Raw genomic sequence first — 17,775 nt, 5'->3', positions numbered from 1 at the left:
TTGGCTGTGGTTTGTTGGGGGTGGAAAAGGGGTATCTGGCAGTGTGCTCTGCCACAGGAACCAGCACTGCTTTGTGCCTGCCAGAATGATCCCAGGCTTTGTTAACTCCCCTGCAGCTGACCTTGCTGACCTGCGGCCATCCATTGACTGGGTTCACATTCCCAGCCACGAAGTAGCAAGGCCTGGTTACAAGCCACACTATTTCCTGGGGTCTATCCAATCTTGGCTAGGCTAGAACCAGGCAGCCTAACTATTCTTAACTTACAGCCCTGGCAGACTGTCACCACATAGTTCAAAAAATTCACCACAGCTTCAAGGACATCTCTGTAAGTGGGACCTGGAGTTGGTACCTTTAGCAGGAAAACATCTAGCAGGTTATGGGCTCTGCAGGGCCCTGCTCAGCCAGGGTTGTGTCTGATACACTGGAGGGTGAAGCTGAGCGGAATAGGATCGTTCCATTCACTTTAAAGTTGGCCTCTGGCTTAGGTGCCACCTGCACTTTTTCTTAGGCTCATCCTGGGCCTGTGGCCTGGTGATCCCTGCCCCCTCATCACTAGGAGCTGGCTCACCCAAAGCTCTTTTGTAAGGGAGCAGACACTGGCGCCTGGTAGCCATCTCTTGATCTCCTCACCAGACCAGGCTCTTATTACTCTGCCTCCTGGGTCAGGAGGTCAGACAAAGGGTCACACAGACTTTTTCCTTCCTGTCTCTGAAAAAACCACTCCCTGGGGACCTCTGGAGCCACAGAAAGGGTTTGGAAAGGCAGATTCCAGGCAGGGCCTTTGTCTTGCCACCAGCTTTGATCTCCCTGCCCTCCCCCACAGTAGTGGAGCCTCTAGTGCAGCTAAAGAATGGATGCTGGCCCTCGTGGTGGGTCACTGGGGCAAGGCTTGAATGTCCTTAGATCCCTGAGCAACATGTAGGATGCCTGCTCTTTGAAAGATGCACTTGGCCAACCCGAGACAACCACGTATCTAGGCCTATGTGTGGTCAGTTTGGTGGCTTCTCTGTGCCCTTGTTTACATTAAGTACCAAATCAGACTGTCTGTGGCCAGTGCACATGAATCATCTGTTTCCATGCAGATAGGATAACCCTATTTATTTTGTACCTGCCTTGCCCGTTTGAAGTGAGTGAGTGGCATAGACCCTGGCTAGAAGCCAGGAGCCCAGTTTTTGAGAATTGAGTGTCTGGGAGGATAAATCCTGCCTCGTTGTGCCCTCAGCTGGTAAGACACCAAAGCCTAGCAGGGAGGGGTTTTGTTTTGAGATTGTGTGTCCATTTCTAGCCAAACTGGCCTGGAATTTGTTGTGTAGCTCCCTCGGTTGGTCTCAATCTGGCACCTTCTGCTGCCACCTCCCCAGTGCTGGGATTACAGGTGTGTAACACCACACCAAGCACCCTAGCAGGTTTCTTTTTTCCATGCCAAGACCTGCTGACAAGTGTGATGCTTGAAGGGGACGGAAAGAAAAACAGAACCTCTATCACTTGCCAGTAGAAGATGCGCCTTACCTATACTTGGGATAGGCGCCATCCTTGTCTGCCTTTGGAGTGAACCTAAACCAGTAGTCAGCTGAGGCTGGAGTGAGTGCTGCGTGAGAGACTGAAGGGTGAGGACAAAAGCTGAAATTTGCCAGCCCCGCCCCCCCCCTCCCTGAGTAGAGGGTGGGAGGGTCTTCAAAGAGACTGACTCCTGCTGGGCTCCAGCTTGTAGAGGGAGGGGCTCGGGTTACAGCACCCCCCTCCCTGGTTTAGCTGGCCCTTCTCCGCCCCTTGGTGACCCTAGTGGTCAGTTGCTCTGGGCTTCAGGGCCTCTGGCCCCTCCCCAGCCCTTCCTCCTCTTCAGTTCCCAGTCCTATGCTGACCAGAGCCTGGGAGCCACCCACAGTGTTTGGGAGAGGGCCAGCCACTACTTTGTGGACAGGTTCTGAGAGGCCCCAAAATACCTACTCAGGTCCAGAGAGGAGCATCAGCTGTGAGCTCCAGCATTGGGGAATCCAAGAGTCAAAGGAGAGGGTCCTTTGAGGCAGGGGTAGTAATCCTAGGCCCAGGACCCTATAGGGTGGCTATCTGTAGGGAGTCCTGGCTGGTGGCCACACACTTCCCACCCCCTGGCCCTGTGGTCCCCATGCCTGCCCCACAGCCACTCCTGCCTCTCTTCTTTGTCTTCGTGCTCATCCTTCTAACCTCGGAGACCAACCTGCTGCCAGAGCCTGGAAGCCACCCTGGCATGTGCCCCAACCAGCTCAGCCCCCACCTGTGGGTGGACGCCCAGAGCACCTGTGAGCGTGAGTGTACCAGGGACCAGGTGAGCACTGGCATCTCATGGGACCCTGGGCCCCCACCCCCTAGCTCTTTGTCAGTGGGGGGAGTAGATCCCAGTCCTAGGAAGGAGTCTGCTTCCTCCAAGGTTCCTCCATACTTATTTACCTGGATTTGTGGCCATGACTTGTACACGGGGCTCGAAGAATACCCCCATCTTTTTGCCCTCTGAAGAACAAGAACATCTCCAGTCCCTGGACTGACTCATCTTCACCAGTCCTGTCTCTAACCTGCCTGAGCACCACTTTTTTCCCTTAGGTCACGTGGACCTATGTCTCCCTCTGACCTACCCCTGCAAATGGCACCACCCTTCCCTGCCCTGCCTGTCTGCTGTCCTCTCCTCATATTCCAGACTGGGAAGGGGACAGAGTTCCCACAGTAGTGCGCCCTCTGATGGCAGAGCAGCTACCTGCACAGCAGGAGTGTTAATGAGGCCTGCTTAGGGGTGTTGAGGATTCAGTGACACATGCGGCCTCAGTGGGCAGACTGTCCAGAAAGCAGCACTACCGCCATTTTCCATGGGGAAGGAGGTTTTGAGAGAGGCAGCCACCTCTCCCAGGGTAGAGAGGCAGGGTAGCGCATGGGCAAGGCTGGGAAGGGGTCAGGACTCCACTAAACTGTCCCTGTCCTTCAGGACTGTGCGGCATCCGAGAAGTGCTGCACCAATGTGTGTGGGCTACAGAGCTGCGTGGCCGCCCGCTTCCCCAGCGGTGGCCCAGCTGCACCCGAGACAACAGCCTCCTGTGAAGGCTTCCAGTGCCCACAACAGGGTTCCGACTGTGACATCTGGGATGGGCAGCCAGTTTGCCGCTGCCGTGACCGCTGTGAGAAAGAACCCAGCTTCACTTGTGCTTCCGACGGCCTCACCTATTACAACCGCTGCTATATGGATGCGGAGGCCTGCCTGCGGGGTCTCCACCTGCATGTTGTACCCTGCAAGCACATTCTCAGTTGGCCACCCAGCAGCCCAGGACCGCCCGAGACCACCGCTCGCCCAACCCCTGGGGCCGCTCCCATGCCACCTGCCCTGTACAATAGCCCCTCGCCGCAGGCAGTACACGTCGGGGGAACAGCCAGCTTCCACTGTGATGTCAGTGGCCGTCCACCACCTGCTGTGACCTGGGAGAAGCAGAGCCATCAGCGGGAGAATCTGATCATGCGGCCTGACCAAATGTATGGCAATGTGGTTGTCACCAGCATAGGGCAGCTAGTGCTCTACAATGCCCGGCTGGAAGATGCGGGCCTGTACACCTGCACCGCGCGCAATGCCGCTGGCCTGCTGCGGGCTGACTTCCCCCTTTCTGTTTTGCAGCGGGCCAGTACTCGGGATGGGGACCCAGGTGTCCTGGCCCTAGCCGAGTGCCAGCCCGACACACAAGCCTGTGTGGGGCCCCCTAACCCCCATCATGTCCTTTGGCGCTTTGACCCACAGCGAGGCAGCTGCATGACCTTCCCAGCTCTCAAATGTGATGGGGCTGCCCGGGGCTTCGAGACCTATGAAGCATGCCAACAGGCCTGTGCCCGTGGCCCTGGGGATGCCTGCGCACTGCCTGCAGTTCAGGGCCCCTGCCAGGGCTGGGAGCCACGCTGGGCCTACAGCCCACTGCTGCAGCAATGCCACCCCTTTGTATACAGTGGTTGTGAAGGCAATAGCAATAACTTTGAGAGCCGGGAGAGCTGCGAGGATGCTTGCCCCGTGCCACGCACACCACCCTGCCGTGCCTGCCGCCTCAAGAGCAAGCTGGCCCTGAGCTTGTGCCGCAGCGACTTTGCCATTGTGGGTCGACTCACTGAGGTACTGGAGGAGCCCGAGGCTGCAGGTGGCATTGCTCGTGTGGCCTTAGATGACGTGCTCAAGGATGACAAGATGGGCCTCAAGTTCTTGGGCACCAAATACCTGGAGGTGACACTGAGTGGCATGGACTGGGCCTGCCCATGCCCCAATGTGACAGCTGGTGATGGGCCACTGGTCATCATGGGTGAGGTTCGTGAAGGTGTGGCCGTGTTGGATGCCAACAGCTATGTTCGTGCTGCCAGTGAGAAGCGAGTCAAGAAGATCGTAGAACTGCTCGAGAAGAAGGCTTGTGAACTGCTCAACCGCTTCCAAGACTAGCTTTCCTCATAATCCCCATTCCCGCCCTCCTTCCTGCTGAATAAACGTCTACACTGTGGGATTCATAGCCTCTGGTTCCCTTCCAGCTGCGGCGCCCATCGCAGACAGTTCTAACTGTCCAGTTGGAACCCTGTGAGTAGATGGAGCTCCAGTTCCTACTTGAGGTCACCGAGTCACTCTTGGGGACCCTCCTACAGGCCTACAAGTTTCTCTCCAGGAACATAAGAGGAAAGCAGCATAGTTGTGCTTCAGCCATACACCCCCCCCAACCCTAACCTTCCCCCAGACCAATCCCCTTCTGCCCTCCCCCAGTATTCTCAGCAAGCAATGTGGTATAGATAGCCCAAAGGGGGCTGGAATGGCTTTATTTCAAGACCTGCTGTACCTGGGCTCTCTGCAGCCCTGTGGCCACCAGACAAGGAGGGCTGCCCCAGTGAGGGAGGGACCGAGGTCCGGCTCATACCGAGACAGGGCCTTTGACAGAGACGTAGGCACACGGGAGGCCGAAGGGAGGCTCCTCTTTCCGGAAGACCAGGCACTTGTTGTTGGCTGGCATGTCCACCTGAAAAAATGCTTTGCTGGAGTGGCCCTTAGTCACAGGGCGACTCCCCACCCCCACATGGCCCTGCCTACCATCCTCTCCAGGACCAAGCTGCTGGCCCGGCCCAGTTCCTCCAGGAGGGCTGTGTCACGAAGCCCCCATTCTGGGTTCCTGCAGTTAGCGAGGGAGTAGAGGTCACACGCTGAGATGAGAGCATCCAGCCCACTTGCCCTCTGAGCCAAGCCCCCTCCTACCCAGGTATGACCTGCATCTGAGGTTCTGGTCAAAGTCCACGTTGCTCTGGGGAAAGATCTTCCCATTGACTGCAAAGGGCTGCGGGAACAAGGAGACACAGTTCATAGGCCCAAGGTCAGCTATTCCCATAGGTCTGATTTGCAGGTTAGGATCCAGAGTATGGAAAGAACCACCTCTTTTCTGCACTCAGGAAGGAAAGGGGCTAGGACTCAGCCTCTGGGCTTCGAGAGATGGGAAACAAGGTTTTGAGGGGCCTCTTAAGCTAGGGTCACTCACCCCATAGGCGATCAGCACAGCCTTGGGTTTGAGCAGGTGTCCTGCTGCTCTGAAGAGTCCCTGAAGAGAGGGAGGCAGGGCACAGTAAGCTGGGAGCTGAAGCCTGGGGCTTCCCTCCCAACAACGTGAACGCTGGGCTCCACAGTGGTCCCCACCTCAGTGCACCTCAGGGGGCTAATGTGGATCATATTGATGCAGAGCAACAGGTCCAGCGATCGCTGCGGAATCCCGCCCCATTGCTTCCACTCCCAGGTCACGTCCAGGTACAGCGGAGGCTTCACATTGGACAAACCTTGGGCTTGAGTGGTGGCAGCAATGCTGTGGAGAACAGCGCGTGGGCGAGGGCCGGCCAGGCCCCTCAGTGGCTCACAGGGGCTAAGTCCTGAGGAGCAGTAAGCGGGTAGCGGGTAGCTCTATCCACCCTGTAGCCCGTTGCTTCCACTGTCTTAGTGGGGCATCCAGACCTGGGCCTTCCCTCACTTCCGGTCCGCTAGCCCCGCCCCCCCCACTCAGCCCCAAGCTTCCGCAAGGGGTAGACGACGCCGCCGCCGCCACCGCCGCCGCACCTGTCCAGGCAGCGCTGGTCCACGTCCGATGGCTGCCACTCGGCGTGCGGGAAAGCCTGAGCAAAGTGCGCGGCGTGCTGTCCGGAACCCGAGGCCACCTCGAGCACGCGAACGCCGTGCTGGGCAGAATCCACATACTGGCGGAGCACGCGCAGGATGGGCTCCTTGTTTCTTTCAGCAGCTGCAGCCACCAACATCCCAGCAGTGCTGCCAAGCCCAGCTAGGGGTGCGCGCGGGGCACGACGGGAGCTTTGGTCCAGGTCCTGCGCAGGGCACTTCGGGAGTTATAGTGGCACCGCCCAGCCGCCTGCTGCAGTATAACAATCGGGAGGCCGTTCACACCCATAAACGGTCCTCATCCGGGCTTGTCGGTGACTCCAGACAGGGAACAAGACTCGAGGAAAGGATGTGGTTTATTGGAGTCTTTCCGCTCTAGCACCTTATATCTCGAGGGTTTTCAGCCCGTTTGTCACTTCGAGCGTTCATTTCTCGTGTTTACGATACACCCTTATAGGAAGGTTGTTTCAGAGATGTGTTGGGAAAAAAACGAACTGCGCCGCCCGGGAATCGAACCCGGGTCGCAAGAATGGGAATCTTGCATGATACCACTACACCAGCGGCGCTGTTGAGTTGTGAGGCCCTCCACAGGACTTACGAATGGTGACGCAAACTGGGCCAGTGTGACAGCACTGCGCATGCGTCTTTTCTATTGCGCGCCAGTTCTCGATTGACAGAGTTCACAGGACGTGTTATCCCACCGGATCCCGAAGTGCTGCTGGCGTCCGACGGAAAGGAAAAAATGGTGGGGACACGAGGTTTAGAGACAACTAGGATGTTTGGTTCTGCGCCGTGGAAACCATAGCAGTGGCGATCGCTTGGAAAGTGCGAGGCCGCGGTTAGGTCCTGAAGTCCAGCTGGCCCAGGTTTGTGGGCGTGGGCGTTGTGGGTGGCAGCCGAATGGAGCTGGGGTCCCAGATGCAGGACTCCTCCTCCCGTCCGACAGCTGGGGCTCAGAAGAGCTTTGGGTGACGCTGAGACAGCTGGCAACAGCTGAGGTCCACGGATAGATAGCAGGGGGTAGTCTGTGACCGGTGAAATGAAATTCGAGGCGACGAGTGCTTGGACAAGGGTACTTCAGTAGAGGTTTGAAGGCGTCCGTGACTCAGAGGGGCTGGGTTTCAGGAAATGCTCGGAACGCCAACGCCCGGTTGTCAGCAGCTAGTTCAAGGCTTGCCTGGGCTGCTCTTGCCTCATACTATATCATGCTACTCGGGGGGAGCATGGGTCCTGCTTGAGGTTACTGCCCAAGGTGTGTCCAGTCAGCCAAAGTGGCCCGGGGTGTGGTTAAACCATGTAAGTGACACGGCCCGAGGATGGAGAGTGATGGGTTATAGGACGACCGCTCTAGGCAACCCCTTTGAAAGGCGGTCAGTCTGGATTCAGAGCAGTCCTGAAATCCAGCCCCTCTCCCGCGCTGAGCAGCCCCTAACAGGTGGACATGAATGTCTGATATTGGAGGTGACCCTGACAGGCTCTGCAGCAGGCTCTCCCTTTTACTGCCTGAGTCTCTCTTTATGGCTTATCTTTTCCGTAGATTACTCATGGGATTTTTTTTTTTGTGGGGGGGCGGGGTAGGCATCTTTCCATACATCCAAGTTCAGGAGAGGTTGAAGATGGCCATTTCTCTCCTTCCAAGTGCAATGCTGTTCTGGATATCTCAAGGCCCTTAAGAGGGCCTGTGAAAGCCAGGCAGCTGCATGCTCTTAATGTTCGGCAGGGAGGGAGTTCTAGGCCAGGGCTCTACATGGTGGACCCACGCCTTTAATCCCAGCACTCAGGCAGCCAGCGGCAAGCAGATCACCATGAGTTCGAGGCCAGCCTGGTCTACAAAGCAAGTCCAGGACAGCCAAGGCTACAGAGAAACCCTGTCTTAGAAAATAACAACAACAAAAGGAAGAATTAAAAACCAAAAAAAAACCAAAAAAACAACCAATCAAAATTAATTCTTAAAGCTAGTGTAGTGGCTTACACCACACACACACACACACACACACACACACACACACACACACACACACACCCACACACCTTTAATCCCAGCACTCTGGAGGCAGAGACAAGTGAATCTCTGAGTTCAAGGCCAACCTGATCTACAAAATGAGTTCCAGGACAGCCAAGGCTACACAAAGAAACTTTGTCTCGAAAAACAAACCAAAACAAAAACTTGAACTGAATTCTCTAGGCATTGGTGGGGAAGGAAGGGAGGGCTCAAGGGACACAGGGACAAGCCTGAGACTGATCTTCCTGCTTCCCGTCCCTGCAATGAAGCTGCTTTAGAGAATGGTGTTCAACAAAAGGCTGAAGGGTTCTTGGCGGGGTCAGTGCCCTCCTGTGGGAGCCACTGCTCTGAGCTGGATGCTGGATGGGCCAACACTCTCTCCAAGTCCTGATGCCAGCCAGCACTTGGTGCAGATGCCAGCAGATGGGACGGGGAGGCTTTGCTTGCAGTTGGCCTGTGAGGGCGCCTTCTTCCCGGAAAGCCCAAGGGCTCGATGCTGGTCCCAGTCTGGACCCTGTAAGATGGACTCTCCTTGGGTAGCCCTGGGGAGCAGTTATTGAGGCTGGATCCCTGGCAGGATCAGAAGTACCGGCTCCTCAAGCTGAGTTTGGCTTTTCCAGATGAATTTATCTTTACTACTAAATTATCAGGGCCCTCCAGAGCTCCAGCTTGTGGATTTTGTGTTGTGCCTTCCACACTCTGCTAGCCTTGGCCTCAGTCCTGGCTCCCATCTCTGGGCCTACTTCTTAGAGGCGGGCCTTTGGCAATGCTTGATGAAGAAGTGCCCAGTTCCGCTATAGTTCTCTCTCAGAGGGGCCAGTGACTTTGTCCCACCACACCCTGAACTGAGAAGGACTCAGCTTCTTTCCTTGTTCCAGTCCTGGTGGTTATAGTTAGAGCCTCAACCCCTCTGAGAGGCCGAGGTCCCTGAGGTTTCTCCCCAAGCCCTTGCTGTAGCCCTTCTTCTTCTTCCCTCTCGATACCCTCTGTGGTACTGTAACAAATTAGCCCAAAGCCTGGTAATGGAAACATTCATTTTGTTACATGTGGAGAGCTGTTTGTTCGTTTGTCAGGCTGCTTTGTTATTGGCTTTCAGCGAAAAAACCTGTGGCTTGTTCCCCTTATTAGGAGCATGTCTCCTACCAGTGATAATTAAAACCTTCATCAAGGCCTTTTGGAATGTCAAAGCTGATCTGCATCAGGTTAAACTCCAGCAGCTACCCTAGTAGAGACTGGTAGGTAAAGACGGAAAAGATCTCTCGTAGAAATGTTCAACCTAAGGCAGGGCATGAATGCTGGAATCCATGTACCAATGATGGGTAAGAATACATCTTTGAAGAGAGACAACCTAAGTCAGGCATAATCTTCTGCTCCATAGCTTTTAAGTTATGGTCAATTTTTAAAATAAAGGAGACCTGTGGAGAGCCACCTGTTTGTCAGGCTGCTTTGTTACTGAGCTCTCAGCGGGAATTGTTTTCACCCCGGCCTTCACCTGGAGAAAGGGATAGACAGGATGTTTTGCCAAGTTCACTCCCTTTTTCTTTGTGAGGATCACACAGACAGGTGGTTGAGGTAAACAAGTTTGACTTCTCCATGAACTCCATCACTGTATCAAGGTTCTTTGCTCTGACTATAAAAAGGGACTGTGGACTAAACCAGTGTCACAGTTTGTACTGGCTGCACTCTACTGGAACAGATTCCATATATAGTGTGTTGGTTTTTTTTTTTTAAATTTTCTTTCAATCCTCACTCCCCACTCAAGAACTGCTCACCTCTGCCGGCAGGTTCCAGCAGTTACAGTTCTGGAAACCAGAAGTCCAAAACAAATGTGTTGGATCACCATCAGTACCCTCAGCTTTGGTGGCCTGACCATGACTCCAGTCTCTGCTTTATTTTCCTACCGACCCCTCTGTATCAAAATCTCCTGTGCCTTTCTCTGAAAAGGGCATAGTTAGGGGAGGCTTCATGCAGGCCCATCTCTCTTATGGATGTGGCTGTGATCCCCCGTGTCCCTTGCCTGTCAAACCTTCATAGCTGGCTTCCCACCAAGGCTCCATCCGCAGGTGACAGTGGGTCTAGGATCAGTTCATCTGGAAAGACTTCACTTGGTGAGAGCATCCCCCCCCCAACAGTCTATCTGCCCCTCCAAAATGTCCTTCCACCTCCTCAGCTTCCTGCTCCATAGAGAGCACTAGACTTCCTCAACCTGGCCTCACTGCCCATGCCCTAGCCTCCACACAAACCCACCTGAGAGCCCTAAGGGTGTCTGAAACCACCCTTGGACCTCTGATGCAGCTCTTGCCTAGATGCCTTGCCCTCTAGTTCTGGCCAACAGGTTATTTATTTATTTACTTATGTATTTGCTTTTTTGAGACAGGGTTTCACTGTATGGCCTTGGCTGTCCTGGAACTCCCTCTGTAGACCAGGCTGTCCTCAAACTCAAAAGATCTGCTGTGCTGGGTTTAAAGGCATGTACCACCATTACCTGTCTCTTCCCCCTAACCTTCCAACAATTATTTAAGCAAGCTGGGACACAGGCCTGTAATCCCAGAACTCGGGGAGACAGAGGCAGGCAGATTTCTGTGGGTTTGAGGACAGACTGGTCTACAAAGTGAGTCCAGGACAGCCAAGGCTACACAGAGAAACTCTTGTCTCGAAAAACAAAAACAAAACAATAAATTTTTAAGCAAAGGCTGAGTTTGTCCACTGATGAGGTTGTATGAGGCTGGGCTTAGGCTTTTGGTAGCAGCTACTTGGGGTTGTAAGTAGGGAACCTGTCTCCAGAGAGCACCTGTCAGTGTATAGTATGCATACTCTCCACACCAGGGCCTGTATGCCTCCATTACTGCGCTTCTTTCTGACCCAACTGATCTTTCCTGCCCCTGCCCTCAGTATGGTTGTGATCCCTCCTGCCCTGTCCTTAGTATGGTTGTCATTCCGAGGCAACCTCCAAAAGCTAGCAAGAGCCCCCAGTAGCCCATCCCTCCTCCCTACCATGTATGAGTAATAAAGTAGCCTGCTCAAGGCCACCAGATTCAGTGGCCCTGGAGGGAGAGGCTGACTGGTTGTTAGCAGGGACGAGTCAGGCACTTCAGAAATGGGAAGGGACAAATTTAGCCAGGAAGTGACCCTTTCTTTCCACACATGTCCAGGCCTTGACTCCCTGGGCAGGGCTTGTTTGGGGGCCAAGCAATCTCTTCCCATATCCTTACTCAGCCTTTGCAGCCACAGGCCTGGTATAAAATTCTTTTCCGGAGATTGAAATATTCCCTTCTGGATGAAGGAGGGAAGCTCTGAAGACTCAAGAAGCTAAAGAAATTTGAAACTTGGGAAGCTCTGGAAAGCCTCAAGATTCACACATACACACAAACACAAACACGTCCTGTTGGGACAGAGGAGACTCTTATGTATGGTTGGGAAAGGAACTCGGGGACTCACCTCTCAGGAGCTGCGCCTACACTGCGGTGGGCTTTTCAGTGACACAGCTGCGGGAGTCACCCGTGCTCCTGTAAGTGACCGAAATAAACTGGTCACCAAGTAGACGGGTGGAATTCTTTCTTTGCTGTCATGGCTGCCCTATCTCAGGTGAGTAGAGACTTCTTGTGCCTCTCTAGTACATGTCACACAGTCAACTGAGTCTTCACTGAGCTGGAGAAGAGGAAGGCCTTTTGTTCTCCAGCCCTGCTCTGGATGATGTAAGGCCAAAGGCCCTGGGCTGGAGAGAAGCTTGACAGCCTGGCCATCTGGGAGAGAACTTCCCTGGAGTTACACTAGTGAACTGCATAAGTGTTTTGGGGTACCCTGGGATTGAGGTGGATCAGCTACCCACTTTCACCCCTTCCTCACTGTGTATCTTGCTTAAGTGGTCCACAACTTGAGAGAAAGACCTGCCTCCCCCAGGCCCCGCTGCCAACAGACTGACCCTTCTCAAATAAGAACCTTGAGGCAGTGGCACAGGTTTTGGGAGATACGTTTCAAGCCTTCACATCAACTGTCAGCTCAGCATTCATTTCGTATATGTGTCATTGAGGAGAACTGAGGGGGTTGGTCGGCTGCCCTTATGGCTCTCCCCACAGACCCAGGGGACCTGGTTTTCCGTTTCCCCAGTAGTTGGGGAAAAGAAGGACCTCCAGAAGGCTCAGGATATAACCTTGAGGAGAGGTTAATACTTTAGGATTGGGCACCCCGTAAGCGTTCTATACTTGTCTGCTCTTCCTCTGGGTCCTGGGCCTTCAGGCTCAGGGCAACCTTGACACTCTTTGTCTACTGTGAAAAGGCACAGGACTTCTTAACTACTTAAAACACAGTTCTGAACTCTTAGAGCACTCACTGTAAGCAGATCCAAGACGAGGGCAATCCAGGCTTGGACAGGCACTTGGCTGAGGGGCCTCAAATAGGAGCGGGAATATTGTTGCTCTCAAGGTTTGTTGGGGGGGGGGGTGTCTCTAGCTCAGAGAACTAACCTAGCATACAGAGGCTCCTCCCCCATTTCGAAGAACCTACCTCTCAAAAATCTCAGGCGCGCGCGCGCGCGCACACACACACACACACACACACACACACACACACACACACACTGCTGTATATGGATGGCTTACAGTCTGGCGTACTCCTTGGTGAGTGCACCCAGACCAAACTCAAATCTAGTACCCTGCCCGGTTTTCTAAAACATTTGGGATGGCTAGCAAGTGGGCGCGGCTCCTTTAAGGGCAGGGGGCGTGTGTGGGTCGCTCCGCCCCTCCTCGTCCGTCCTCCGTTTTTAAAGGCGCCGTGCCTCTGGGAAAGCAAAGTGAAGCTTGTGGAGGGTGCGGGATCTGGCCGCTGCCAGGGGCGGGCGGGACGGCGCACCATGTATACCATCACCAAGGGGCCCAGCAAGCTGGTCGCGCAGCGCCGCACAGGTGCGCAGGGCGGGCGGGCAGGCGGGACGTCCCGACCGCTGGCCCGCGACGGCTAACAGCGCCCTCCGCCCTGGCCCGCAGGTCCCACACAGCAGCAGGTGGAGAGCAGGCTTGGGGAGCTCCTGAAATGCCGGCAGCCCGCGCCTCCTACCGTGCTACCCGCGCGCGAGCAGTCCTCGGCGCAGCCCCAGGGACCCTGGCCCCTTACAAGGTGAGTGGGGCCGCCCGACACTAGGGTGACCTTGGAGAAGGTTGATGGGGACCACGGGTCCTGGCGGGCAGGGGGCGGGGCACGGGCGGCTCGCGCTTGCTTCGGCTTGCTGGCTACTTCTGGGCCCAGCTGGTGTGCGTGGACCCTGATGGTGGCCACGTGGGGCCTTGCGGGCTTCCGACCGCTCCGGCCCTGTCAAGGACTGCAGGTACCCAAGACCAAGGGTCCTGTCGACCTTGGGCCGCTAACTTGGACCCCTTGGGAAGCGGTCGAGATCAAAGTTGGGAAAAGTTGCCCAAGGCCCTGGCCCTCAAGGTCTTCAGGCCCTGTCCTTGCAGAAGACGCACACGTGTTCCCTGCTGGCCTTATCAGGTCCCTGCCCTTCACTGACACCCTGGAGGCACGGGAGCCTTCCTACCCCGCAGTTGCCCAGGTCCTAAGGGACCTAGCAGAGTGCCCAGGGCCCCAGGGAAGCTCAGCCCTAGCTACTTTGGATTTCAGCCACTGTGACCTGGAAGTGATCCCACTCCTTCAGGGCTAAACCTTTTACTTCTTTGGCTCAATTTACTGTTTCCCTTGTCGGTAGACGCTGTTCCTGCTCTCTGCAGGTGTGTAGGCTCTTGGGCTCAAGACTCTGGTAGGGGTGACATGTGAGCGGGTTTAAGGACTCTAGGCCCTCAGGGGGAGCACAAGTTGAGGACAGAAAATCTGTAAGGATTTTCATCTGGAGAGTTGGCGTAGCTGGGTCTATGCCTCTTATCACTCAGCTACTGGGCTTCAGATGCCAGAGCTGGGAGACACCTATAGGGACTGTGTTTGATATTCTGGTAGAGTAGGGGAGTTCCTGCCAGGGAGGCCTGTTGGCAACTGTATTCCACTGTGGATATAAGTTCTCATTCAGAGCTCTGTCCTGGGGACTGAATAAGGAGGGCCTAAGGGGCCATCCTGGTGACATCAGTTTATGTCCTCATTGCTGTTATGTCTCTAGGAAGGTACAGGTGTGTAAATACAAAGTGGTCACCAAGATAGGGAGCCTGGAGCTGGAGTAGCCTTGGGGACCAGCCCATCTCTTACCTGGGAAACCACCTTCTTAAGTCCGCATTGTTGGGGGTCAGCAAGGACAGGTTTGTGGCAATATTGGGGTTAGTATCTATGAGGAGGACAAGGCAGTGACATTCTCCAGAGCCCTAAGTTGCAAGAAACACCACACTGCATATCCACTCTAAGCAGGCTTCAGTAAGCAAAGCTGATGTGAAGGCCTGAGTCATCCTTTAGCAGCCAGGTAGAGCAACTCCTGAAACAGATTAACTCTGCCCTTCTGGGCCCTGAGGCCTGAAGAGATAGGGCCAGGTGTCTTCCCTGATTGCTCTGAGGTTGCTGAATCGTTACCCCTTCCTGGTCCCCGGACTGGGAATTCCTACAGGGCCTCCACATGGAATTCCACATTTAGCCCCGTGTCTTCAAAATCACCCATGGCCACCAACTTCCCTGTCTTGTCTTCCCTGGAGCCTTTCCCCAGCTACCATCTCTCCAACCAGCTCTAGGAGGAAGGAACACCAGAGGCATAGGTCATCCTCCTGCCAGCATGGGGCAAAATCTCAAAGCTTTCAACCCACTACACAGTGGAGTGTGGGTGGCGCCGGTGATGATGAATGAGCTCATGTGATCACATGTCCCACAGATGGGGGGGGAGCCATTTAGGGACCACTGGTCACAAGAGAATTGGGGCTAAGTTGAAGTTGTGAGCCCTGGGGTCAGAATAGTGCTAAATCTTGAAAGTCTGACTTTGGATCTTGCTTCCTGTCACTGTGTAACACAGGCAGGGAGTTTCTTTTCCCAGGCTGAAAGCTGGGTGAGCAGTCACCTGAAGGGGGTAGGACAGTCAATGAGAGGAGGTCTGTGGGCCACTGCAGCCTGGTACTGCAGGCTGTGTCCCTAGGAGTGGGTACAGGTGCACTCTGGGACTAGTGCCCTTTCCCCTACAGAGCCTGGTCTTACATAAGCATGGCCTCCAAGCAGGGGTGGGGCAGGGCTTATGGGTGTGCAGCCCTTGCCCTCAGGGGCCCCTTTCCAGCTCCAAAGCCGCTACCTTGATCCATTACTATTCACAGTCCCTGGCTGGGATTTCCTTTTTTTTTTTTTTTTAAGAATCAGTATAAGCCACAGGTAGGTGGGGTAGCACACACCTAACCTACATCCTGGTACTTGGGAAGATTTCTGAGTCTAGACCCTGCCTCAACAAAACAGAAACATCCATATCAATGTCCAACCTTCATGCTTTCATGGAGTTTGAATCCTTTTGGGGTGCAGGTGGTTGCAGGCAAGGGGGGATTTCCATTAAGAATGCCTTCATGCCCTCTGGTTCACCAAAAACTCAGGTACCCGGTGGGCCTGGCAGGAGACCTGCCTTCTATGGTCCCCACCTGCACATCTAAGATTTTCTGTAGCCACCAGACCCTGCCAGCCCCGGGGCTGGCAGGACCCTGTGCCCCTCAAGACCCTCCTCTTTATTTTAGTGCCCCTCTCACCTGAGGAGGAACCCAGAGCGGCGTGGGGCACCTGAGCCCAGGAAGGCGAGCAGGCCTGCCGGGACCGCGAGTGCCTGGCGGAGTGGCAGGTGCAGCCCAGGACTCCGGCTCCCACCTCCTACTGTAGGTGCAGCCCCATTCCCTCCATGGCCCCACCCCAGGCTTCTTGAGCACAGGGCTTGGCCAGTTGACCTCCAGCCAGCCAACTGGGAGGGCACATTCCTGCCCTGCCCTGGGCCTGCTTGGCTGGGAGGGGCTTGGCCGCCCCTCACCCCTGAATATAGAGTAGAGCACAGGGCTATGGGGGGGCATTTCACTCAAGTTGCCCCTTTTCTCTTGCCTTGGGGAGTGGGCTAGGCTTAAGGTCATGTTCTTCCCACTCTGAGACTACCCTCCCCGGCATTGTCTGCTCATCTCCCTGGGGCCTGGGGCCAGCCAGGGAGAGGGAAGGGTAAACACTGATCCATCCTTGTTTGGTTTGTTTTCCAACAGTGGGGTTGTCATTGAGGTGACTGGGACCTGTGGGGCCTCTAGAAGGAGGGGGCATTTGTACCTGATGAGTGGGGAGGGGATAGAGTTCTGATCACGCTGAGGTCTGGAAGCAGGCTGCTGGAAGCCTGCCTGGTCGGGAGTTGGGAGTGCGGAGGGGTACTCTGTGGGGCCCTGCCAAAGGTCTGGATGCAAAGCCGGGCTCCTTCTGATTTCCCTGGGCCCAGAGCTACAGGTATGAGCTAACCTGCAGTAAGCTTGGGGTCTGCAGCACAGAGGCCTTATCCCGTAGCAGCTAAGGGCAGCTGCTCTGTGGTTAAGGAAGGGCATAGTGTGGGCCTGTGCCCGCGCAGGCGCGGTGGGTTTGTACGTAGGCTGCTCTTGAACCCTGCATAGTAGCTCCTGGACCTGGCTGGTGCCAACTGTATCTGTCTCCTACCCTCCCACAGTCCGGGGCCCAGGCTTGTGTTCAATCGAGTGAACGGCCGGCGGCCCCTCACCACCTCCCCATCCCTCGAGGGGACCCAAGAGACCTACACATTGGCCCACGAGGAGAACGTCCGATTTGTGTCCGAAGGTAGTAAGGGACCAGGGGGTGTGGCTCAGGCCACAGAATCCCAGTAGCGTGGACCTGGCTCTGCCTGTCCTTCCCCACTATAGCCTGACTCATAGCAGCCCAAGGGCTTGACTTTTCCTTGGCTCTCTGCCTGGTCATGTGCATTCCTTGAGCTAGGCTGGAGTCCATGGTGGCCACCAGGCTCTGGGGTGGGAGGGATATTGGGGGCCTGGTTCATTCTAACCGTACTTTCCCCACAGCTTGGCAGCAAGTAGAGCGACAGCTGGATGGCGGCCCTGCCGATGAGAGTGGCCCACGGCCTGTGCAATATGTGGAGAGCACTCCTGATCCCCGGCTGCAGAGTGAGCCTTCCCCCATGCCCTGTATCCTCCCCCTACCCCCCACCCCCGCCAAATCCCCTGACCTTGGCTAGGTTCTAGCCCCAGGTGTTTTGGGGAAGGAGGACTTGGACTGTGCCCCCCCCCCCCCATTTTCCATTGAGTGCTGTGCTTAGAATCTAGGTTAAGGGCTGTGGTGGGCTAGAGGGCAGAGGGACTGGCCAGGTTGGAAAACAGCATCACTGGCCAGAATTTATTCTACCCACAGACTTTGTACCTATTGACCTGGATGAGTGGTGGGCACAGCAGTTCCTGGCTAGAATCACCAACTGTTCCTAACAGCTGTCCAGGAAGGAATGCTGCCATAGCGGACCCTTTGCCAGAAGAGGACCACAGTGCGCCGGTCCACCTCGTGGCCTGACTGGGTACCGGCCACACCTGAAGTGCCAACGTTTGGACTTTTGCACCTATTGTTCCCTTGGCTTGGCCATCCTAAGCTGCCAGAGCCAGGGGCCAAAACCTGTCTAACCTCAGTCCTGCTCACTGTGCCCAGGGACCAGCCCCTGGGACTGGCAGGGAGGAGTCCAGGCTAATAAAGTTGAGAAACTGCCCTTTCAAGTAT

At 55.3% G+C, this 17,775-nt stretch overlaps 3 protein-coding genes and 1 non-coding gene across 8 annotated transcripts; 2 read left to right on the top strand and 2 right to left on the bottom strand.

The window, feature by feature from the left end:
* The first annotated feature begins 48 nt into the window (after positions 1 to 48).
* On the top strand, positions 49 to 4,498 carry Wfikkn1 (WAP, follistatin/kazal, immunoglobulin, kunitz and netrin domain containing 1). The gene is made up of 2 exons (XM_055604556.1): positions 49 to 2,306; positions 2,955 to 4,498. The coding sequence occupies exons 1-2, from the start codon at positions 2,127 to 2,129 to the stop codon at positions 4,431 to 4,433; spliced, it is 1,659 nt and encodes a 552-aa protein (XP_055460531.1). The 5' UTR covers positions 49 to 2,126; the 3' UTR covers positions 4,434 to 4,498.
* Positions 4,499 to 4,766: 268 nt separating this feature from the next.
* Positions 4,767 to 6,331, bottom strand: Mettl26 (methyltransferase like 26). Of its 4 annotated transcripts, none has more exons than XM_055604649.1 (6): positions 6,072 to 6,331; positions 5,661 to 5,823; positions 5,506 to 5,565; positions 5,229 to 5,307; positions 5,067 to 5,145; positions 4,767 to 4,995 (listed from the first exon to the last, which is right to left on the bottom strand). In XM_055604649.1, the coding sequence occupies exons 1-6, from the start codon at positions 6,266 to 6,268 to the stop codon at positions 4,803 to 4,805; spliced, it is 771 nt and encodes a 256-aa protein (XP_055460624.1). In that variant the 5' UTR covers positions 6,269 to 6,331; the 3' UTR covers positions 4,767 to 4,802. The 4 variants fall into 4 exon arrangements, with proteins under 4 accessions (XP_055460624.1, XP_055460626.1, XP_055460623.1 ...); XM_055604651.1 differs by having other exon boundaries at positions 5,240 to 5,307; positions 6,072 to 6,330; XM_055604648.1 differs by having other exon boundaries at positions 5,661 to 5,887; positions 6,072 to 6,284.
* Positions 6,332 to 6,623: 292 nt separating this feature from the next.
* Trnag-ccc (transfer RNA glycine (anticodon CCC)) lies at positions 6,624 to 6,694 on the bottom strand. Its single transcript has one exon. It is a non-coding gene; the product is annotated as a tRNA-Gly (tRNA).
* Positions 6,695 to 6,781: 87 nt separating this feature from the next.
* Mcrip2 (MAPK regulated corepressor interacting protein 2) lies at positions 6,782 to 17,764 on the top strand. 2 transcript variants are annotated; one of them, XR_008719818.1, is made up of 6 exons: positions 6,782 to 6,994; positions 13,113 to 13,242; positions 15,759 to 15,893; positions 16,709 to 16,836; positions 17,076 to 17,177; positions 17,422 to 17,501. XR_008719818.1 is itself a non-coding variant. In XM_055604772.1 (5 exons), the coding sequence occupies exons 1-5, from the start codon at positions 12,980 to 12,982 to the stop codon at positions 17,490 to 17,492; spliced, it is 483 nt and encodes a 160-aa protein (XP_055460747.1). In that variant the 5' UTR covers positions 12,910 to 12,979; the 3' UTR covers positions 17,493 to 17,764. The 2 variants fall into 2 exon arrangements, 1 of the variants encoding a protein (XP_055460747.1); XM_055604772.1 differs by lacking the exons at positions 6,782 to 6,994; positions 15,759 to 15,893 and adding an exon at positions 12,910 to 13,031 and having other exon boundaries at positions 17,422 to 17,764.
* The last annotated feature ends 11 nt before the right edge of the window (positions 17,765 to 17,775 follow it).

The sequence above is a fragment of the Psammomys obesus genome, unplaced genomic scaffold (genome assembly GCF_907164565.1).
Source record: "Psammomys obesus unplaced genomic scaffold, mPsaObe1.curated_primary_1811, whole genome shotgun sequence".
NCBI lineage: Eukaryota > Metazoa > Chordata > Mammalia > Rodentia > Muridae > Psammomys > Psammomys obesus.
The sequence above is the reverse complement of the archived record's forward strand: the minus strand, read 5'-3'. Positions and strand labels throughout refer to the sequence as shown.

Bases quoted from the DNA above. Each gene is read 5' to 3' on its own strand.
- Wfikkn1 (XM_055604556.1), top strand. From the start codon at position 2,127: ATGCCTGCCCCACAGCCACTCCTGCCTCTCTTCTTTGTCTTCGTGCTC. The intron at 2,307-2,954 runs GTGAGCACTGGC...CCTGTCCTTCAG, and splicing joins GTGAGTGTACCAGGGACCAG to GACTGTGCGGCATCCGAGAA.
- Mettl26 (XM_055604648.1), bottom strand. From the start codon at position 6,207: ATGTGGATTCTGCCCAGCACGGCGTTCGCGTGCTCGAGGTGGCCTCGG. The intron at 5,308-5,505 runs GTGAGTGACCCT...TTGTTCCCGCAG, and splicing joins CTGTGCTGATCGCCTATGGG to CCCTTTGCAGTCAATGGGAA. The intron at 5,146-5,228 runs GTAGGAGGGGGC...CGCTAACTGCAG, and splicing joins CAGATGCAGGTCATACCTGG to GAACCCAGAATGGGGGCTTC.
- Mcrip2 (XM_055604772.1), top strand. From the start codon at position 12,980: ATGTATACCATCACCAAGGGGCCCAGCAAGCTGGTCGCGCAGCGCCGC. The intron at 13,032-13,112 runs GTGCGCAGGGCG...CCTGGCCCGCAG, and splicing joins GGTCGCGCAGCGCCGCACAG to GTCCCACACAGCAGCAGGTG. The intron at 13,243-16,708 runs GTGAGTGGGGCC...ACCCTCCCACAG, and splicing joins GGACCCTGGCCCCTTACAAG to TCCGGGGCCCAGGCTTGTGT.